This window comes from Pelodiscus sinensis, unplaced genomic scaffold (genome assembly GCF_049634645.1).
Source record: "Pelodiscus sinensis isolate JC-2024 unplaced genomic scaffold, ASM4963464v1 ctg63, whole genome shotgun sequence".
Classification (NCBI taxonomy): domain Eukaryota; kingdom Metazoa; phylum Chordata; order Testudines; family Trionychidae; genus Pelodiscus; species Pelodiscus sinensis.
In genome coordinates, this window is record NW_027465976.1 from 460,802 (window position 1) to 480,288 (window position 19,487).

Consider the following 19,487-nt stretch of genomic DNA (forward strand, 5'->3'; position numbering starts at 1 on the left):
CTTACAAATCATAATTTGAAATGATTAGGTTGGCCAACATCCCCAAAATGAATGCACTGACATTGTCATAAAAAACAACAGCTGTATAAGGAAGCTAGTCTATGTTCATACTTTTCAAATCTGTTATACTTGTTCAGATACGCATCTCCTATCATACACTGTCTATGCTTTTAAAGTGTGTATTAATGTTTCAATGTCAATTCAAATTTCCAAACAATCACTAAATTGGTATGTAACTAATTCACAAAACTGGAGGGGGGGGGGGTATTCACCCCCATGGGGGAGGGGGGGGGAATCCCTGTCAGTTCTGGGGCTGGTTCTGTTCAATATCTTCATTGATGAGTTGCATAATGGCATAAAAAGAAAACTTACAAAGTTTGCAGACAGTGCCAAGCTGGGAGGAGCTGCAAGAGCTGTGGAGAACAGGATTAAAATAGAAAGTGATCTGGACAAACTGAAGAAGTGGACTCAGGTCAATAGGATGAAGCTCAATGAGGACAAATGCAAAGTGCTCCACTTAAAGGAACATGCATACAAAACAGGAGATGACTGGCTAGGAAGCAGTACAGCAGAATAGGATCTGGGAATCATAATGGAACACAAGCTAAATATGAGTCATCAGTGTAATGCTCTTGCCAAAAAGGGAAAAGGAAAAAAAAAAAGAGAATGAGGAGTAAATCTTCAGCTCTATTCTGTGCTGATTAGACCTCAACTGGCGTGTTGAGTCCAGTTTGGGACACCGCATTTCAGGAGCGCTGTGAACAAATTGGTAAAGTCTAGAGAAGAGAAACAAATGATTCAAGTCTAGAAAATGTGACCTTTGGTCTAGAGATGGGAAAACCGAGGGGGGACATGATAGCAGTTTTCAAGCACATAAATGGCTGTTACAAGGAGCAGGGAGGTAAATTGTTCTCTTTAACTTCTGACGACAGGACAAAAAGTAATGATTTTAAATTGCAGCCAGGGAGGTTTAGGTTGGACATTAGGAAAAACTTCCTGCCTGTCAGGGTGGTCAGACACTGGAATAAATTGCCCAGGGGGGTTGTAGAATCTCCATCCCTGGAGATATTTAAGAGCATGTTGGACAGACACCTGTCAGGGATGGTCTTGATGGTGCTTGGTCCTGCCATAAGTGTAGGAGACTGGACTACATGACCTCTCAAGGCCCCTTCTAATTCTATGACTGACCCTTAGCAGAAAGGCGTTAGTAACCTGAACTGTAGCAGAACCAGCAATCCACCATAGCCACAGAGACTGAGCGCAAAGTTCCCTCGAAGCTGCACGGCCCCGCAGCTGCTTAATGAGCCCTCCCCAGGGCTCAGGGCGACTGTGCAGGGAAGGGACTGGCTTGAGGAGGGGCCCCCTCCCTGAGCTGCAGCATCTCCCTGTTGGGGACAGAGGAGAGCATCTCCCAGCTGGCTGGGAGGGGACATGAAGAGGAATGAGGAGTAAGTGATGGGGGCAGGGAGGAGTGTTGAGTTGAGGGTGTCCTGTCTCCCAGCAGGGAGAGGAGAGACGCTATTCCGATGAGAGCCCAAGTCCTCTCTCTTTGCCCGAGGCTGAGCTGGGTGGGGGAGCAGCCTGCATGGGGTAGGTGGGGGAAATCATAGGGTTGGAAGAGACCTCGAGGTCATCGAGCCCATAGAGAAATAGGGGGTAGGTGCCAGTGTTGGTAGGTGGGGAGTTGGTTTGCAGCATGTTCTCTGACTCCCAGCTGGGCTGCAATGGCTGGTGCCTGCAACTCAGAGGCAGGACTGTCTCCAAGCTCCTGATGGGGGGGGGGGGAAGGAGATGGGGGTCAGAGGGGGAGGGTGCGTGGTGAGATGTGGATGAGAAGCTTGTTTGAGGCATCCTGACTCCCATCTGGGCTGCAGCAAGAGTCAAACCCATTCAGGGGAGAGGTACAGGACTCCTGGGCTGCGGGTTGGTGGTGGAGCGCAGGCTGCATTGGGGGTTGCCAACATTTTAGGTGGGTTATGGTGGGGCATGTACCTACATGGGAGAGCGGGTGCTACTGAGGAAACTCCATTGTCGCATTATTGCAACAGAGGGCGCTTAGTCCAAGTCCATCTTCCGATTGTTGAGGCTGGAGTGAGGAGGGGCTGTATTAATTACCTACTGATTGGTGACATAATGACAAGATCTGAAATAGGCTGGGGGGAAGAACAATGCAGCAGCCTGCTATTTTCCACTGAAAGACGTACAGAGCAAATACAAAAAAACGAATCCTCTCCAGTTCTGGATTCAAATATTTTTCATCTAGTATCAGGAGGGAAAGATAAAAAAACTTGCCTTTAGGCATGTTGAATGTGTTAACAGGTGGTCATCTGCCCAGGGATGATAAAGCCTACGCTAAAATGTAATGTTTTTTTTGGAGGGAGTCAGATTGGGTACATCTACACATGCTCCCTATCTTGAGATAGAAATGCAAATGTAGTGTACCAAAATTGCTAATGAAGCTCAGGATTTAAATATCCCACGCTTAATTAACATATTCGCGTCCGGGTGCCATTTTGAAATCGCGTTATTGCAAAATAAAACGCCCCATGTAGCAGAGTTATTTCGAGAGAAGGGTTTAAGTCTGCATTAGCAGATCTTAATGCTGGATCTGACTTCACTTGTATTGTTGTTTTTCTATTGTAAAGCAAAGGCTGCTTTTATAGATAAGGATTAAGGCTTTAGTGAATGAAAAGAGAAGCAAAAGGCGTAGCTTATGATATTTGCATGATTACATTTCAAACAAAGTTTACACAGGTGTTAGTGGCTTAAGGTAAGAAAGAAAAGGATTATTTTTACAGAATTTTTTTGGAGTGTTCAAGATATCTGAAAACTGATCTTAATAATTTTTTAAAAATTGTGGGTTACTAATCCTGTGATTCTAATTAATACATGATAATTTGTTAAAACTCGAAGAAATTTACCATAGATCCTATTTGTTTGGCTTTTAAATTACAGTTGAATTCTAGACAAGTGATTTTCATTAAGTTTTACAATTTGTTTTGGGAAGGGTATTGGCATTAAGGTCAGGTCTTGGCTATCTGGTAGCATTCTGGCTCTTACCAGTGAATGGGCATACTCAGAAGAAACAAGCACCAGGTGTGATGCTAGTTGTTTTGTTGGATGAAGACTTTTTTTGCAAGCTCCTTGAAGTATGGATCTACCTACAAACTCTGAAGCCCTGTGTTAATGGGCCCGGAGGCTTCTGTTCTGAGTTGGTGACACACAGTGTGAAAGTTTCAAACCAGGAGAACTTATATCTGTTTTACAGGTTGTGACGGCGCGTTGGGGTTCCCCGTCTCCTGCACCCCCAAATGGCACGAACAGACTCCCCCAGACAGTAGAATGGAGGTAGTTTATTGCTTCTCCAGGATATAGCACAGAACAGATTAAGGGGGGACATGATAGCGGTTTTCAAATATCTAAAAGGGTGTCACAAGGAGGAAGGAGAAAATTTGTTCCTCTTGGTTTCTGAGGACAGGACAAGGAGTAATGGGCTTAAAGTGCAGCAGGGGAGGTTTAGATTGGACATTAGGAAAAAATTCCTAACTGTCAGGGTGGTCAAATATTGGAATAAATTGCCAAGGGAGGTGGTGGAATCTTCCCTCTCTGGAGATATTTAAGAACAGGTTAGACAGACATCTGTCAGGGATGGTGTAGACGGAGCTTGGTCCTGCCTTGAGGGCGGGGGGCTGGACTTGATGACCTCTTGAGGTCCCTTCCAGTCCTATTATTCTATGATTCTATGATACAGTCACGTAGCTCTGCTCCCGGGGCAGCAGTTTCCTGCTCAGGTACACGATGGGGTGACGTTCCCCTTTCTCATCCGCTTGCATCAGCACCGCCCCCAGCCCAGTGTCCGAGGCATCCGTAAACACGATAAAGGGCTTGTCGAAGTCTGGGTTTACCAACACTGGGGCCTTGGCCAGGGCTTCCTTCAGTGCACAGAGAGCCCTCTGGCACTGCTCCGTCCAGACCACCCTGTCTGGCCTCCCCTTCCTGCACAGCTCTGTGATCGGGGCAGCGATGGAGCTGAAGTTGGGCACAAACCTCCGGTAGTACCCCGCCATCCCAATGAAAGCCTGGACCTGCTTCTTGGTCTGGGGTACAGGCCAGTCTCGGATGGCCTCCACTTTGGCCGGCTCTGGCTTCAAGCAGCCGTTCCCCACCTTATGGCCCAGGTAGGACACCTCGGCCATTCCAACCTTGCACTTCCCAGTCTTTACAGTCAGCCCAGCCTCCCTCAGCTGATCCAGTACCTGGCTGACCTGGGCCACGTGGTCCTCCCAGGACTGGCTGAAGATGCAGATGTCAACTATGTACACTAGGGCACAGTTCTCCATTCCCTGCAGCAGCTGGTCCACCAGACGCTGGAAGGTGGCCGGCGCCCCTTTGAGGCCGAAGGGCAGGACCAGGAACTGATAGAGCCCCAGCGGTGTGATGAAAGCCAACTTCAGTCTGGCCTCCTGGTCTAGCGGCACCTGCCAGTAGCCCTTGGTGAGGTCCAGGGTGGTGAGGTAGCGAGCTCCCCCTGCTTGTCCAGGAGCTCGTCGGGCCTTGGGATCGGGTAGGCGTCGGACACCGTGATGGCGTTGAGCTTCCAGTAGTCCACGCAGAACCAGATCGACCCGTCCTTCTTGGGAACCAGCACCACGGGAGAGGCCCAGGGGCTGGAGGACGGCGGGATCACCCCCAGGGCCAACATGTCCTGGACCTCTCTCTCCAGGTCCTGGGCTGTTTTCCCCATGACCCTGAATGGGGAGCAGCGCACCGGGGGGTGAGTGCCCGTCTGCACCCGGTGGACAGCCAGGCTGGTGAGACCCGGCTTGTCGGAGAACAGCTGCTGGCGGGAGCGCAGCACCTCTCGGATCTCGGCCTGCTGGTCCGGGGTGAGCTGGTCCGAGAGTGAAATTGACTCCAGCGACGAGTCCTCTCCGGTCCCAGGGAACAGGCCCACCAGGGGATCCTCCCCCAGCTCCTCCCAGGGCTTACACACAGCCAGCACCAAGTTCTCCCTGTCCCAGTACGGCTTCATCATGTTCACGTGATACACCCGCCGGCCGCGCGTCCGGCCAGTCAGCTCCACTACGTAGTTCACCTCGTTCAGCTGCTTAATAACCTCGAAGGGGCTGTCCCAGACGGCTTGCAGCTTGTTCTTCCTCATGGGAATCAGGACCATCACCTGGTCCCCGGTAGCGTAGGTGCGGGCCCGGGCATTGTGGTCGTATCAGACCTTCTGCTTCCTTTGGGCCCTGCTCAGGTTCTCTCTGGCCAGGCCCATGAGCTCAACGAGTCTTTCCCGGAACGTCAGGACGTATTCCACGACCGGCTCACCCTCCGGGGAGACCTTCCCCTCCCACTCGTCTTTCAGTAAGTCCAGGAGGTCCCTCACTCACCTCCCATATAACAGCTCGAACGGCGAGAACCCCGTGGACTCCTGGGGCACCTCCCTGTACGCAAACAGCAGGTGGGGTAGGTACTTGTCCCAGTCCTGCGGGTGTTTGTGCATGAAGGTCCGTAGCATCTGCTTCAAAGTCCCATTGAACCTCTCCACCAGCCCGTTGGTCTGGGGGTGACACGCCGAGGCCCAGGTGTGCTGCACCCCACTCTTCTCCCATAAGCACCGGAGCAGGGCTGACATGAAGTTGGATCCCTGGTCCGTGAGAACCTCCTGGGGGAACCCCACCCTGCTGAAAATGGTCAGCAGGGCATCTGCCACCGTGTCTGCCTTGATAGAGGGCAGGTCCATGGCCTCAGGGCAGCGGGTGGCAAAGTCCACCACCACCAGGATGTATTTCTTCCCCGTCTGGGTCGCTCTGTTAAAGGGCCCCACAATACCCATCACCACCTTCTGGAAGGGCTCCTCTATGATGGGCAGGGGTCTCAACGAAGCTTTCCTCCTGTCTTGGGCCTTCCCCACTCGCTGGCAGGAGTCGCAGGACCGGCAGTACCGCTGTACAGCGGCAAACATCCCCGGCCAGTAGAAGTTTTGGAGCAGCCTCAGCCGCGTGCGCCGGATCCCCTGGTGTCCCGAGAACGGGATGTCATGGGCCAGGTGTAGCAGCTTGCGGCGATACCTTTGGGGGACCACCAGCTGCTGCTGGAGCCCCCACTACCCTACCTTCCCGGGAGGAAGCCATTCCCGGTACAGAAATCCCCTCTCCCACCGGAACTTCTCCTGGCAATCTCCTCCTAGGGGTTGAGCTGCACCCAGGTCAGCCCGGTCCCTCAGGGCCTGCAGGGAGGGATCCGCCCGCACCTCCGCCTGGAATTCGGTGGCTGGGGCTGGGAAAGGGCCGTGGTTCCCCCCACTGCCTAAGTCCAACTCTAGGTCTGCTGGGATAGGGCCCTGGGCCCCCTGTTGGGGAACCTCCTCGAGTTCCGGGCCGCCAGCCCCTCGCTTGCTCTGGCTACAGGTGGTGACCAGTGTCCTGTGGGGTCCGTCTGGCCACTCCTCCAGGTCACTCCCCATCAGCACCTCAGTGGGCAAGTGCGGGTGCACCCCCACTTCCTTGGGGCCCTCGGCCTCCCACTTCAGATGCACCCTGGCTACGGGTATCTTAAATGGGGTGCCGCCTATGCCCCTCAGTGTCAGCTGAGTGTCGGGTAGCATACGGTCTGGGGCCACTATGTAGGGTCGGGCCAGCGTCACCTCCGCCCCCATGTCCCAGAAACCCGTCACCTTCCTACCATCCACCTCCAGGGGTATGAGGCAGTCCCTCCGTAGGGGCCGTCCTGCCCCCACCCGGTGCACGGAGAAATCCGCCTCCCGAGGGTCAGACCTCCCAGGGGAGGTGCACTGAGCATCCTCCCCCCCCACCCCGAGCTGAGGTTTGCCAGCCAGCCCCTGCCTCTGGGGCAGCCTGCCCTTCCTCCCGCCCCAGCCAGTTAACCCTGGAAAGTCCCAGGTCATGGGACCTGTTCTTGCGCCTGGTGCATTGAGCCCTCTTGTGGCCTCGTTGCCCACAGCGATGGCAAGTTAGGTTCTGCAGGTCCTTTTGGGTCAGCTCTGCCTGGGCCCTGGCTGGTTTTCTGGGGTATCAATGACTGGTCCTGGTCCCTGGGGCTCGCCTCAGAGGTGTCTCTCTCCGTCGCTCAGCCGAGATCCGGTCTCTGCGTGATTCCCTTTCTCTCCGGGACTCCCGTTTACACCCGGACTGGCTCTCCATGAACTCATCCGCAGTCTCCCGGCCTCCTGGGGGTTCTCTGGTCTTCGGTCCTTGAGCCACAGCCTCAGTTTGGGTGGGCACGCTTCATAGAACTGCTCCATCATGACCAGCTTGAGCAGCTCCTCTGCGGTCTGGGCTCCGACTCCAGACACCCACTTGCGGCCGTATTGCGACAGGCGGGAGGCCAGATCCACATAGGTCTCCTGTGGCCCTTTCTGTACCCCCCGGAACCTCTTCCTGTACATCTCGGGGGTCAGCCCAAACTTGTGCAGCAGGGCCTCCTTGACTCAGATGTAATCCCCTGGCTGTAGGTCCTCCAGCTGACTGAGCACTCCGGCCGCGTCCTGGGTCAGTGCGGGGATGAGCTCCTGCAGCCAGTCAGCTGGGGGGACCCGTTGCAGTCCACAGGCCCTCTCAAAGGAGCTGAGGAACCCGTCTATGTCGCCCACGTCCTTCAGTTGGGCCACCACGAGCCTCTCCAAGTGTCTGGCAGTCCCGGGACCCTGTGGCCCATCCACTCTTGGCACAGCCGGTGCCCCGCCGGTTCTCCGCTCTGCCATGGCCAACTCATGCTGTCGCTGCCTCTCTCGGTCCTGGCGGTCCCTTTCTCGATCTTGGCGCTCCTTCTCTCAGTCCTGGCAGTCCCTCTCTCGATCTTCTACTTCCAATTCCTTGATCCGCAGCTGGATCTCCAGCCGCCGCAGCTCCGCTGGGCTGGCCCCTGCCCTAGATGGGCTACGGCTTGCAGGCCTCCTGCAGGAAGCTGTCTCATCTCTCTGGTGGGTTCCAGCGCTCCTCCCCCTCTCAGAGCCTGACACACTCTCAGCGGGGGTCTGGCTGTTTCCCCTGGGGACAAGATCCTGGCCCTGTGGCTGGTCATTCTCTTCCAACCGGGCAATCAGCTGGGCCTTGGTTGCTTTCCGCACAGGCAAGCCCCTCTCTCTGCACAGCTTCACCAGCTCTGCCTTCAAGAGTCGGGCGTAGGCCATCTGCCCGCTGGTCCCCTCAGTGCAGCCTCACCAGTCTAGTGCTGCAGCACCCCACGATTCTCAGGAACCGCTTCGCTCTGTCTCCAGCACGCCTGGCTCCAGGGCTCTTTCTTCAACTGCGCCTTGTCGCTCGCCGTTGGCAGCTCCATCCACGGGGTGCAGTGCATCCCACCCCTGACACCAGTGTGACGGCGCGTTGGGGGTCCCCCGTCTCCTGCACCCTGAAATGGCACGAACAGACTCCCCCAGCCAGTAGACTGGAGGTAGTTTATTGCTTCTCCAGGATACAGCACAGCACAGATGTAATCTGGTTACAGGAACTGGGGCTAAGAGGCCTCAGTGCCCCCCTTGAGATGGGGGAGTCCCAGCCCCCCTCCCCAGCTCCTTCTCCCCTGCTTTCCAGACGGGAACTAACCACCTCTCCTCCAGCCCTGCCCCCAGCCAGGGCAGCCTTCCACCTTCCTTTGTTTCTCCCCATGGGGGGTGGCTGGTCTGACCAGTTTGGAGCCACCTTTGCATAATGACTCCCCCCTTCCCTGCTGGGTCTTGCTACAGACAGCAGAGGTCGCCCACAGCCCTAGCAAGGTACCCCCACTACATCACACAGGTCACTAGCATAGCATGCATCCTAAACATTCATTTAAAATACCTATAACCAACCACCTGATATTTTACTTCCCTTCCTATTTTCCGTGCTGTCATTTCTTTGATAAGATAACGAGCCTTGTGGATAAGGGAGAAGCGGTGGATGTCATATACCTAGACTTTAGTAAGGCATTTGATACGGTCTCGCATGATATTCTTATTGATAAACTAGGCAAATATAACTTAGATAGGGCCACGATAAGGTGGGTGCATAATTGGCTGGATAACCGTAGTCAGAGAGTTGTTAACGGTTCTAAATCCTGCTGGAAAGGGATAACAAGTGGAGTTCCTCAAGGGTCTGTTTTGGGACCCGTACTGTTCAATATCTTCGTCAATGATGTAGATATTGGGATAGAGAGTACGCTTATTAAGTTTGCGGATGATACCAAACTGGGTGGGGTTGCGACTTCTTTGTAGGATAGGGACATAATTCAAAATGACCTTAGCAAGTTAGAGAAATGGTCAGAGGTAAACAGGATGAGGTTTAATAAAGAGAAATGCAAAGTGCTCCACTTAGGAAGGAACAATCAGTTCCATACATACAAGATGGGAAGCGACTGTCTAGGAAGGAGCATGGCAGAAAGGGATCTAGGGGTCATAGTGGACCACAAGTTGAATATGAGTCAACAGTGTGATGCTGTTGCAAAAAAAGCAAATATGATTCTAGGTTGTATCAACAGGTGTGTTGTAAGCAAAACTCGTGAAGTCATTCTGCCGCTCTACTCTGCACTAGTTAGGCCTCAGCTGGAGTACTGTGTCCAGTTCTGGGCGCCACATTTCAAGAAAGATGTGGAGAAATTGGAAAGGGTACAGAGAAGAGCGACAAGAATGATTAAAGGTTTAGAGAACATGACCTATGAAGCCAGGCTTCATGAACTGGGCTTGTTTATTTTGGAAAAAAGAAGATTAAGGGGGGACATGATAGCGGTTTTCAAATATCTAAAAGGGTGTCACAAGGAGGAAGGAGAAAATTTGTTCCTCTTGGTTTCTGAGGACAGGACAAGGAGTAATGGGCTTAAAGTGCAGCAGGGGAGGTTTAGATTGGACATTAGGAAAAAATTCCTAACTGTCAGGGTGGTCAAATATTGGAATAAATTGCCAAGGGAGGTGGTGGAATCTCCCTCTCTGGAGATATTAAGAACAGGTTAGATAGACATCTGTCAGGGATGGTGTAGACGGAGCTTGGTCCTGCCTTGAGGGCGGGGGGCTGGACTCGATGACCTCTTGAGGTCCCTTCCAGTCCTATTATTCTATGATTCTATGATTGTTTGTGGCTTTGTTTGTTGTCTGTGTTGCTTTATGAAGTGTTCTATGTTTGCGTACTATTAAGCAAATTAAGTGTTGATCTCCAGAAAAATGGTATAAGACTGAGTGAATGCCTTTTACTTTCCAGTGCCAGTGAATATTAGGTACAAGGAGAGCATGACTATTTTCAGTTGACTCATAGATGTGCTTAGCATCTTAATGCTGGATTTGAACCCAGCACCCTTGGCTTCAGAAGGCTGCTCTTTATCTGTTGGGCCACCTGAAGAGCCACACCACCTTCTGTGGATGCCTTATCCTGTCCACTTTCAGCCTGGCAGGCGCTCCAGCACTGGGCAGGTGCCTCACTCCTCACCAGGGTGGGACTCAAACTCACCTCCCCTATCTACAGAGGCTGATGCCTTAAAGCTGTACTTATGTACAGGGGAGGTTTAGATTGGACATTAGGAAAAAATTCCTAACTGTCAGGGTGGTCAAATATTGGAATAAATTGCCAAGGGAGGTGGTGGAATCTCCCTCTCTGGAGATATTTAAGAACAGGTTAGATAGACATCTGTCAGGGATGGTGTAGACGGAGCTTGATCCTGCCTTGAGGGCGGGGGGCTGGACTCGATGACCTCTCGAGGTCCCTTCCAGTCCTATGATTCTATGATTCTATGTGTGGATAATATGCATGCAAGAGGAATAGTTCTGTGAACTGCAAACGTCAGTAGCATGCTAGTATTTTGGCAGATGCTTTGTTTTTTGAGCAGCTTTAGTGGGGATTCTGAAGATGTAGTGTCTGTGGGACAGTGTTCCCACTAAGCCATGTGGCAGCTGAGTCTCTGGCTTGGCGGGTCTGACTGATCATCTGTGACGCTGTGCTGCCACACAGCTTAGAGGGAACACTGCTATAGGAGCAGGTTATCGACGTGGGGCCCTGGAGCATATTTTTATGCTTTTTACTTACTTTGACTATATTGCTGTTTTCAGTACGCTCCATTTTGGGTGTGTTTACTAGCCTGAGTTGGTAGAAAGGATGATTAGACAGAAACCTCGTAAGCTTTGTTCCTCGTTAATTATCCCTTCTTCTAATAGTTTTCTCTGTCCATACCTATGAACTGTTTACAATGCATGTTTCCATCTAAAAGCCTCAGAGGAGTAGATGTTAGTCTGTAACTTGAGAAGGGTAGTTCTGTATCACCTGAGACTAACAAACACACATGCGGAAGTGAGCTTTGCCACAGAAGGTCGTAATACTAATACATGTTTAAACGGGTATTTTTTTGTGCTGGGGGTGCACAGCCACACACAACATCAGTGTTGGTGTTGTACATAAGAAATGTCAACCCGTTCCAGGATGTCAAATGCTAGAGGGAACACTGAGGGATGCCTGCGTTACAGAAGGACTCTTTAAGATCGTGGAGGAAGGCAGAGCAAAAACCAATGGCTGGAAGTGATTGAAAACCAGAATGATTGTAACAAGAGGGCCTGGGGATGCTGCTGAGAGGGTTAAATCGGGGCGAACTGCTTAGAGACAGGACTGCTGACTTCCCAAGCCGGGGGTCCTTCCTTACAGCGTACCAGACCAATCAAAGAGCACTTCTGCTTCACAGCACTGGCTAACAAGAAATCCCACAAGCAACACCCTCCTCCCCCCACACTCCAGTTCTCCTGAGTCACCACCAATAATACTCCTTAGACAAAGAGAAGTTATGAAAACCAATCGCACCAAACCTGAACCGGTTACTCCAATCCCAGAGGACAAACCTCGTTCCCAGGTCAATTTATACCTGAGACTCTTACCCCAAAAGCACGCTTTGACTCTCAAATCAGCAAGTTGATTGGAAGAGAAAGAAAGTTAATGGTGAAATAAATCCAATCTGCATAGCAATTGCAAAGTTCTTGATACAGGCTTGTAGCAGGGATGGAACAATCTTCTGGCTTCAGTCAAGTCTCTGGATCAGACCCATATTGGATGGGTCATTCAATCAAAAGAACATAAGAACGGCCATGCTGGGTCAGACCAACTGTCACTCTAGCCCAGTGTCCTGTCTGCTGACAGTGACCAATGCCAGGTGCCCCAGAGGGAGGGACCACAACAGATGATCATCACGTGATCCCTCCCCCATCACCCACCTCTAGAGAAACAGAGGCTGGGGACACCATTCCTACCCATCCTGGCTAATAGCCATTGATGGACTTACCTCCATGAATTTACCTAGTTCATTTTTGAACCCTGCTTAAGTCCTCGTCTTTACAACATCCTCTTGGCAAGGAGTTCCACAGGTTGACTGTGCACTGAGTGAAGTAAAAACTTCCTTTGGTTTGTTTTAAACCTCCTGCCTATTAACTTCATTTGGTGCCCCTAGTTCTTGTATTGTGGGAATAAATACATAATTTTCCTTATTCACTTTAGAATCATAGCGCTGGAAGAGACCTCAGGAGGTCATCGAGCCTCTTATACTTTCGACCATGGGGAGAGGATCCCGTTGGCTACTAGGGGAAATTTGTCAACTGTCCAGGCAGGACTCAGTTCTTTGCAGGCCCACAGTCCACATTGGGGGTTTCCAGGACAGTCCAGTCAGACCAGTTGGTGCCGCCCAGCTCCATTGTCTATTGACTGTTTCTCAGTGGGCCAATCAGCTTGACGAGCCCTCCGTGACAGGCTGCTGCTCTGTGGGGCACTCCAGGGGCTGACGTATGACACACAGAGCCGGCGGATGCTCAGCTCTCCCAGCGCAAGGAGGAAACATTCCCACAAATGGCACCATCATAGCCCGCAGATCAGGATGTCTCTAGCAAGATCAGCCTGGGTACAAGATGAGTGGCGAATGTAGAACAGTGGTTGTAACAATGATCAAGGTCACATCACAATACAAAACCAACCTGTCACCCGTTAAATGGATTAACAAGTGGCTAATTGGCAGGTCTCACACACCTGTGCATGGGGAGCTGGCATGGAGTGGATGTCCCTCATGGGTCTGGGGAGCGGAAGGAAATGTGAACCCATGGCTGGCCGCAGTGAGGAGCTGGACTAGGGAGGGCAGTTTGGGGTGTCCCTGGAGAACAGAGGTGAGAGGAATGTGTCTGGAGCACTGGCAGTGGGTGAACTGGCTGGGCTGGGCTCGGGCCTGTTTTAGAAGAAGCCAAAAGCCAAGCCAAGGATCTAGGTAGGACAGAAGGTTGCTGCCCCATTTCCCAGGGTTTGACAACTGAGCCACGGCTGTGCGGCTAGCGGTGTGCTCACGTAGCCAGTGCAGCCCAGAGACGGGGCTAAACAGGCTGTCACCTCCATGTGTCCCTGTTCCTGTCGGCCTCCCTGTGACGGACCGGGCCGTGTCTGGGCACAGCTGAGGGCATCCGCTCAGGGCGAATTGCTCAAATCCGGGGCTTCTTACAGCCCCCTTGACTGGTGACCTCTCCACACAGGTCACAAACCAGTCTCACAGAGCGCTTCAGCTGCCTGCCTGAAGCCTCCCGAGCAAAACCCCTCCGACACCCAAGCAATATCCGTGCCCCAGATGGCCCCGGGCCTATACACGGGTGGGGGGTCCTAGCACCCAATCCCACCTACCCTGAACAAGTTCTGTCCGGTTCCAAGAAACCAGCCACAGATCCCTGGTCAATTTACCCTCTGGATCTTACCCACAAATCACGCTGGGCCAATCCTTTAGAATCTATATCTAAAGGTTTATTATTACAAGAAAGAAAAGCCTGAGAGTAAGGTTATTAAAGTACAGTACGTTACATGCACCGAATCTCCCAGTTCTCGATGCAGGCTCTAGCAGAGATGTTGCAGCTGCTGGTTAAAAGTCCTTATTGCACATCCTACGATCAGGATGGGTTCACAGGTCTTCCGGGCTCTTCAATCCCTGCAGTGCTGCCTCTGGGATGAAGTGCTGAGCTGAGAACAAAATGGCATCGACCACATGGCCTCTTTTATCCCCTTCCTGGCCTCTTCTAGTATGTAGCAGGTCACCTGGTCCTCAGCCTCTCTGTGTTCCCTGCTGGCTGCTCTCAGGACAGCCCCCATTCTTTGGGTGTGTCTTTGGCCCATTGAGAACCATTGTTCCACAGGTAATTAGCATGTCTACAGGCTCCACAGGCTCGGCCCTGCCCAATGCTTAACCACATGCAGGGAAATCTTCAGTTTCCACACAGATTACAGATCTACACACACAGACATTATATACTCACATAAACAGTGTACACAGGATCAGAAAACAACAAGCTCCCACTCAATACCCCCCATGGCTCCCTTTCATACAGATTTCTGAGGCCAACACCCCCACCTAGGGGTGCAGCAGCGATCTGGCTGCTTCCCTCCAATTCGGTAATGTGACACTCCCGTACTGCCTGGCTCTCCTGAAGAATTCCTTCTCGGCCTGCCTCTCAGCACGCTGAGGAGTCGTCTTGCTGCCCTTGCAGGAGGAGGACCCTTAGCCCTGGTCTACACTAGGGAATCAGTTTGAAATAATAAGCAGAGTGTCCACACTGCCTAACCCGTTATTTCGAAATAACAGGCTGGTTATTTGGAATCTGTGCTCCTGCTTTCTGTGACATAGTGGGGGTGCTCCCGCCTGGCTGCGCTGGGCTGTGATTCCCAGTGACTCACTCCACATGTGCATTGGCCCAGACCTGAGCAGATAACAGCCCTGTTCCCAGAGAGTGAGATAAAAGAAGAGAGGCGGGGACTGTCCCCAGGCTGGGGGGTAGGGCCGGGGAGTTGAGTCAGTCTCGGCTGGGCTAGGGGGAGGGAGGATATTTTAGACCAAGGAAGGGGGTGATGCCCCTTCCCCCCCAGAGGACTAGGCTGTCTGCCCTGGCTCCTGTGTCAATATCGAGTCCGTGCTGTGCTGTATCTCTGAGAAGCAATAAAACCTTCTACTCCACTGGCCGGCTGAGAGTCACATCTGGCTGCGAAGGGGGGTGCAGGGTCGGGGGCTCCCTGATGCCCTGTCACAGTGGTGTCAGAAGTGGGATCCACTGTGCCCGTGGATGGAGCTTCCAGCAGCAAGTGATGGGGTACAGGAGAAGAAAGGGGGCTTGCACGAGCCAGGCGTGCTGGAGGCAGAGCGAAGTGGTTCCTGGGACGTTGCAGAATTGGCCGGTGAGTCTGCACCCTGGGAATGGCAGGGAGATGACCTACCCCCGACTCCTGAGGGCAGACCTTGTGGGGTGGTGCAAAGAGAGGGGCCTGCCCACAGGAAAAGCAACCAAGGTCCAGCTGATTGCCCGTCTGGAAGAGAGTGGCCCGTTCAGGGGCCGGGATCCTGTCCCAGCGGGGAGCAGCCAGACAGCCCGAGAGCGTCTCAGACCGGAGGAGGGCTGGAGTCCACCAGACAGACGCGGTGCCCACCAGGCCATGCTCTGCCAGCAGCGGCTCGTCCAGGTGGGGTCTCCCCTCGTCAGAGCTGCGATAGCTGGCTACCGATCTGTGGCTAAAGGAATTTGCAGGCGAAAGAGAAGGAGCGCAAAGACTGTAGGGAAGAGCACCAGGAACGGGAGAGACAGCGGCAGCATGAGCGGGCTATGGCAGATCGGAGAAGCGGAGGGGCCCTGGTCTCTAACTTGGAGCATTCTGGATGTGGCCTGGGCTGGCTGGGGAGGCCTGGGAATGTGTGATACCTTTTCCCTGTGAAAGCCTGCAGGTGCCCATGGCTATACATTAGGATTGAGGGGCCCAGAGTTGATCCCTGGGCTGAGGGAGTCGAAATAGGGAAACTTTGAGAACGCAGCCAGCACCCCCATTGCGTCCCACTTTCCTCAGGGAGTGACACTCATTTTGAAATAGCATCAGTGCGGACGCTCCCCTGCTGCTATTTCGAAATAACGACTCCCCAGAGTAATTTGAAGTAATCACTCCCCAGTGCTTCCTGGGACTCTAAACTGAGGTAGTGCATCCACATTACCGGACCCTGCCTTGGACCAATTTTGAGGCTCCCCCATAGAGGGGATGCACTATTTCAGTTTTGTTATTTCAGGAGCTGTTGTTTCAAACTCAGTTATTTTGAAATAATATCCCAGTGCAGATGTGCCCATGGGGACAGGGTTTGCTGCCCTTCGGGTTTCCTGTCTGCAGCGGGGCAGTGGGAGGGACCAGCAAGAGCAAAGCAAGACGCAGCTGGAGACAGATGCTGTGGGGAGGGGCAGCAGTTTAGATGACTTATTTATAATCGATCTGGAGAAAGGGGTAAACAGGGAGGTGGCAAAATTTGCCGATGATCCCATAATACTCAAGATAGTTAAGACCAAAACAGACTGTGAAGAGCTTCAAAAAGATCTCACAAAACTGAGTGACTGGGCAACAAAATGGCAAATGAAATTGAATGTTGATAAATGTAAAGTAACGCACATTGGAAAAAATAACCCCAACTAGACGTACAGTATGATGGGGGCTAATTTTGATACAACTACTCAAAAGAGAGATCTTGGAGTCTCTGTGGATAGTTCTCTGACAGCATCCACGCAGTGTGCAGTGGCATCAAAAAAGCAACCAGAATGTTAGGCATCATGAAAAGGGATAGAGAATAAGACAGAAAATATCTTATTGCCTTTATATAAAACCACAGTCCACATCTTGAATACTGGCACAGATGTGGTCGCCTCAGCTCAAAAAAGATCTATTGGCATCGGAAAAGGTTCAGCAAAGGGCAACAACATGATCTGTGGTTTGGAACAGGTCCCATATGAAGAGAGATTAAAAAGACTTGGACTTTTCATGTTAGAGAAGAGGAGACTCAGGGGGAATATGATAGAGGTCTCTAAAATCATGACTGATGTGAAAAAAGTGAATAAGGAAAATGATTTACTTATTCCCACAATATAAGAACTAGGGGTCCACAAATGAAATTAATAGGCATCAGGTTTAAAACAAACAGAAGGAAGTTTTTGTTCACTCAGTGCACAATCAGCCTGTGGAACTCTTTGCCAGAGGACGTGGTGAAGACCAGGACTTTAACAGGGTTCAAGAAAGAGCTGGATAGATTCATGGAGGTTGGCTCCATCAATGGCTGTTAGCCAGGATGGGTAGGAATGGTGTCCCTAGCCTCTCTTTCTCTGGAGGTGGGTGACAGGGGAGGGATCACCTGTTGTGAGGATTCCCTGTTGTTTTCCCTCCCTCTGGGGCACCTGGCATTGGCCACTGTCAGCAGACAAGACACTGGGGGTATGTCTAGACTCCATGCCCCTGCCGACAGAGGCATGTAAACTAGGCCACCTGATATAGTCAAAGAAGACGGGATTTAAATATTCCCAGCTTCATTAAAATAAACATGGCCGCTGCGCTGTGCCGGCTCAGCTGATCATCGACACAGCGCGTCAGTCAAGACGCGGATCGGTCGACAAGGGAAGCCTCTGTCGACCGCTCCGTTACGCCTCGTGAAACAAGGTTTGCAGGAGCCGTCGACAAAGGCTTCCCGTGTTGACTGATCCGCGTCCTGACTCGCGCGCTGTGCCGATGATCAGCTGAGCCGGCACAGCACACGGCCATGTTTATTTGAATGGAGCCGGGGATATTTAAATCCCGGCTTCTTTGACTATGTCGGGTGGCCTAGTTTACATGCCTCTGTCGGCAGGGGCATGGAGTCTAGACATACCCTGGGTTAGACGACCCAGTCTGGCCGTTCTTCTGACGTTCTCATGACGGAGGCTGCAGTGGGGAGTGAGGGCTGTACTCAGCGCTCTCCATCCTGGGGCGAGGGAGGGGCGCCCTTCTCTATGGGCCTGTGGACCTGGCCCTGCTGAAGGAGCAGGGACGAGGGGAGGGCTAACGCAGGCCCTGGCTGGGCTGTCCTGCCTTTGGCTTGCAGGATCCCCACTCACGAGAGAGAAAACCATCACCAGATTTTAAAAGATTGGACGTTGCTGTTCTGGTCGGGATGGGGGTCCCCTAGTCAGCGTTCCCCGCTCTCCCCAGTTGGGCCCTGCTGCAGGGACTCTGAGGGTCTGTCTACACTAGCCCCCTAGTTCGAACTAGGGTGGTTAAAGTATCAATCGAAGTTGCAAATGAAGCCTGGGATTTAAATATCCCAGGCTTCATTTGCATCTTGCCGGGCGCCGCCATTTTTAAATCCCCGTTAGTGCGGACTCTGTGCCCGCGGCTCCACGCGGCTCCACGCGGCACGGAGTAGGTAGTTCGAATTAGGCTTTCTCCTTCGAAATACCGTTACACCTCGTGTAGCCGTGGGCATAGAGTCCGCACTAAGGGGGATTTAAAAATGGCGGCGCCCAGCAAGATGCAAATGAAGCCCGGGATATTTAAATCCCAGGCTTCATGTGCAACTTCGAATGCCTACATTAACCACCCAGTTCGAACTGGGGGCTAGTGTAGACAGACCCTCACTTCCCAGCTCCTCATCCTGCCCCCACACCCCCCCATCAGCTCAGCCCCTGCAGCCCCCCCTCTGCTGCTCCTGCCCAATCCCCAGGGGTCCCCAGGTCTGGAGGGTGGCGTGGGGGAGTGGGATACACCCTGGGCTGTTGCTCACAGGAGGGGGGGAGAGCAGAGCGGCTCTTTGCACACCGTTGCCCACAAGGCCAGCGAGGGGAGGGCAGAGCCAGCAGGGCCCCGGAGCCGGGGAACTCAAATGACGCCCGCTAAGCCCCTCGCTGCCCCAGCAGCAGACACAATGTTCCACTCTGGGTCCCAGTGGCGCCCCCCCACTTTGGCCTCGCGGCCGGGCCAGCGCCGAGCGCCAGCCTGAGCCGTGCCGGGAGCTGGAGCCTGGCAGGGGAGCGCAAGGAGGCTCCGCCATCCTTGGACCCAAACCCAAGCGCGGGCGGTGTGGGCGAGAGGGAGTCGGGCAGGGCAGCGACGTTAACGGGAGGATGCTGTTCTCTCTCAGGCAGACATGGAGGTGCCCATTCCCAAGTACTTTGTGAGCCAGAGAGCCAAGGCCCTGAAGGAGCGTCAGCAGGTGCTGTCGCAGATCCTGGCGCGGCTGGAACCCAGCATGCCCGCTGGGGTAAGTGCTCAAGCTGCTGTGCAGGCGGCTCTGCTCTCTGTGGGGCCCTGGCTGGGGCTGGCCGTGGGGCGTGTGGGCGGCTCTGCTCTCTCTGGGGCCCTGGCTGGGGCTGGCCGTGGGGCGTGCGGGCGTCTCTGCTCTCTCTGGGGCCCTGGCTGGGGCTGGCCGTGGGGCGTGTGGGCGGCTCTGCTCTCTGTGGGGCCCTGGCTGGGGCTGGCCGTGGGGCGTGCGGGCGGCTCTGCTCTCTGTGGGGCCCTGGCTGGGGCTGGATGTGGGGCATGAGGGCGGCTCTGCTCTCTGTGGGGCCCTGGCTGGGGCTGGCCGTGGGGCGTGAGGGCAGCTCTGCTCTCTCTGGGGCCCTGGCTAGGGCTGGCCGTGGGGCGTGTAGGCGGCTCTGCTCTCTGTGGGGCCCTGGCTGGGGCTGGCCGTGGGGCGTGCGGGCGGCTCTGCTCTCTGTGGGGCCCTGGCTGGGGCTG

General features: G+C 53.4%; 1 protein-coding gene across 4 annotated transcripts in view; it reads left to right on the forward strand.

The window, feature by feature from the left end:
* Positions 1 to 19,487, forward strand: part of DRC11L (dynein regulatory complex subunit 11 like) — a 101,575-nt gene that overhangs the window by 14,819 nt on the left and 67,269 nt on the right. For 3 of the 4 annotated variants that reach the window (XM_075917567.1, XM_075917565.1, XM_075917566.1), the window contains exon 3: positions 18,892 to 19,011. The exons of the other annotated variant lie outside the window; for it this stretch is intronic. In XM_075917567.1, the coding sequence (XP_075773682.1) occupies positions 18,892 to 19,011 (120 nt within the window). The remainder of the gene's footprint in view (positions 1 to 18,891; positions 19,012 to 19,487) is intronic. 4 annotated transcript variants of the gene reach the window in all.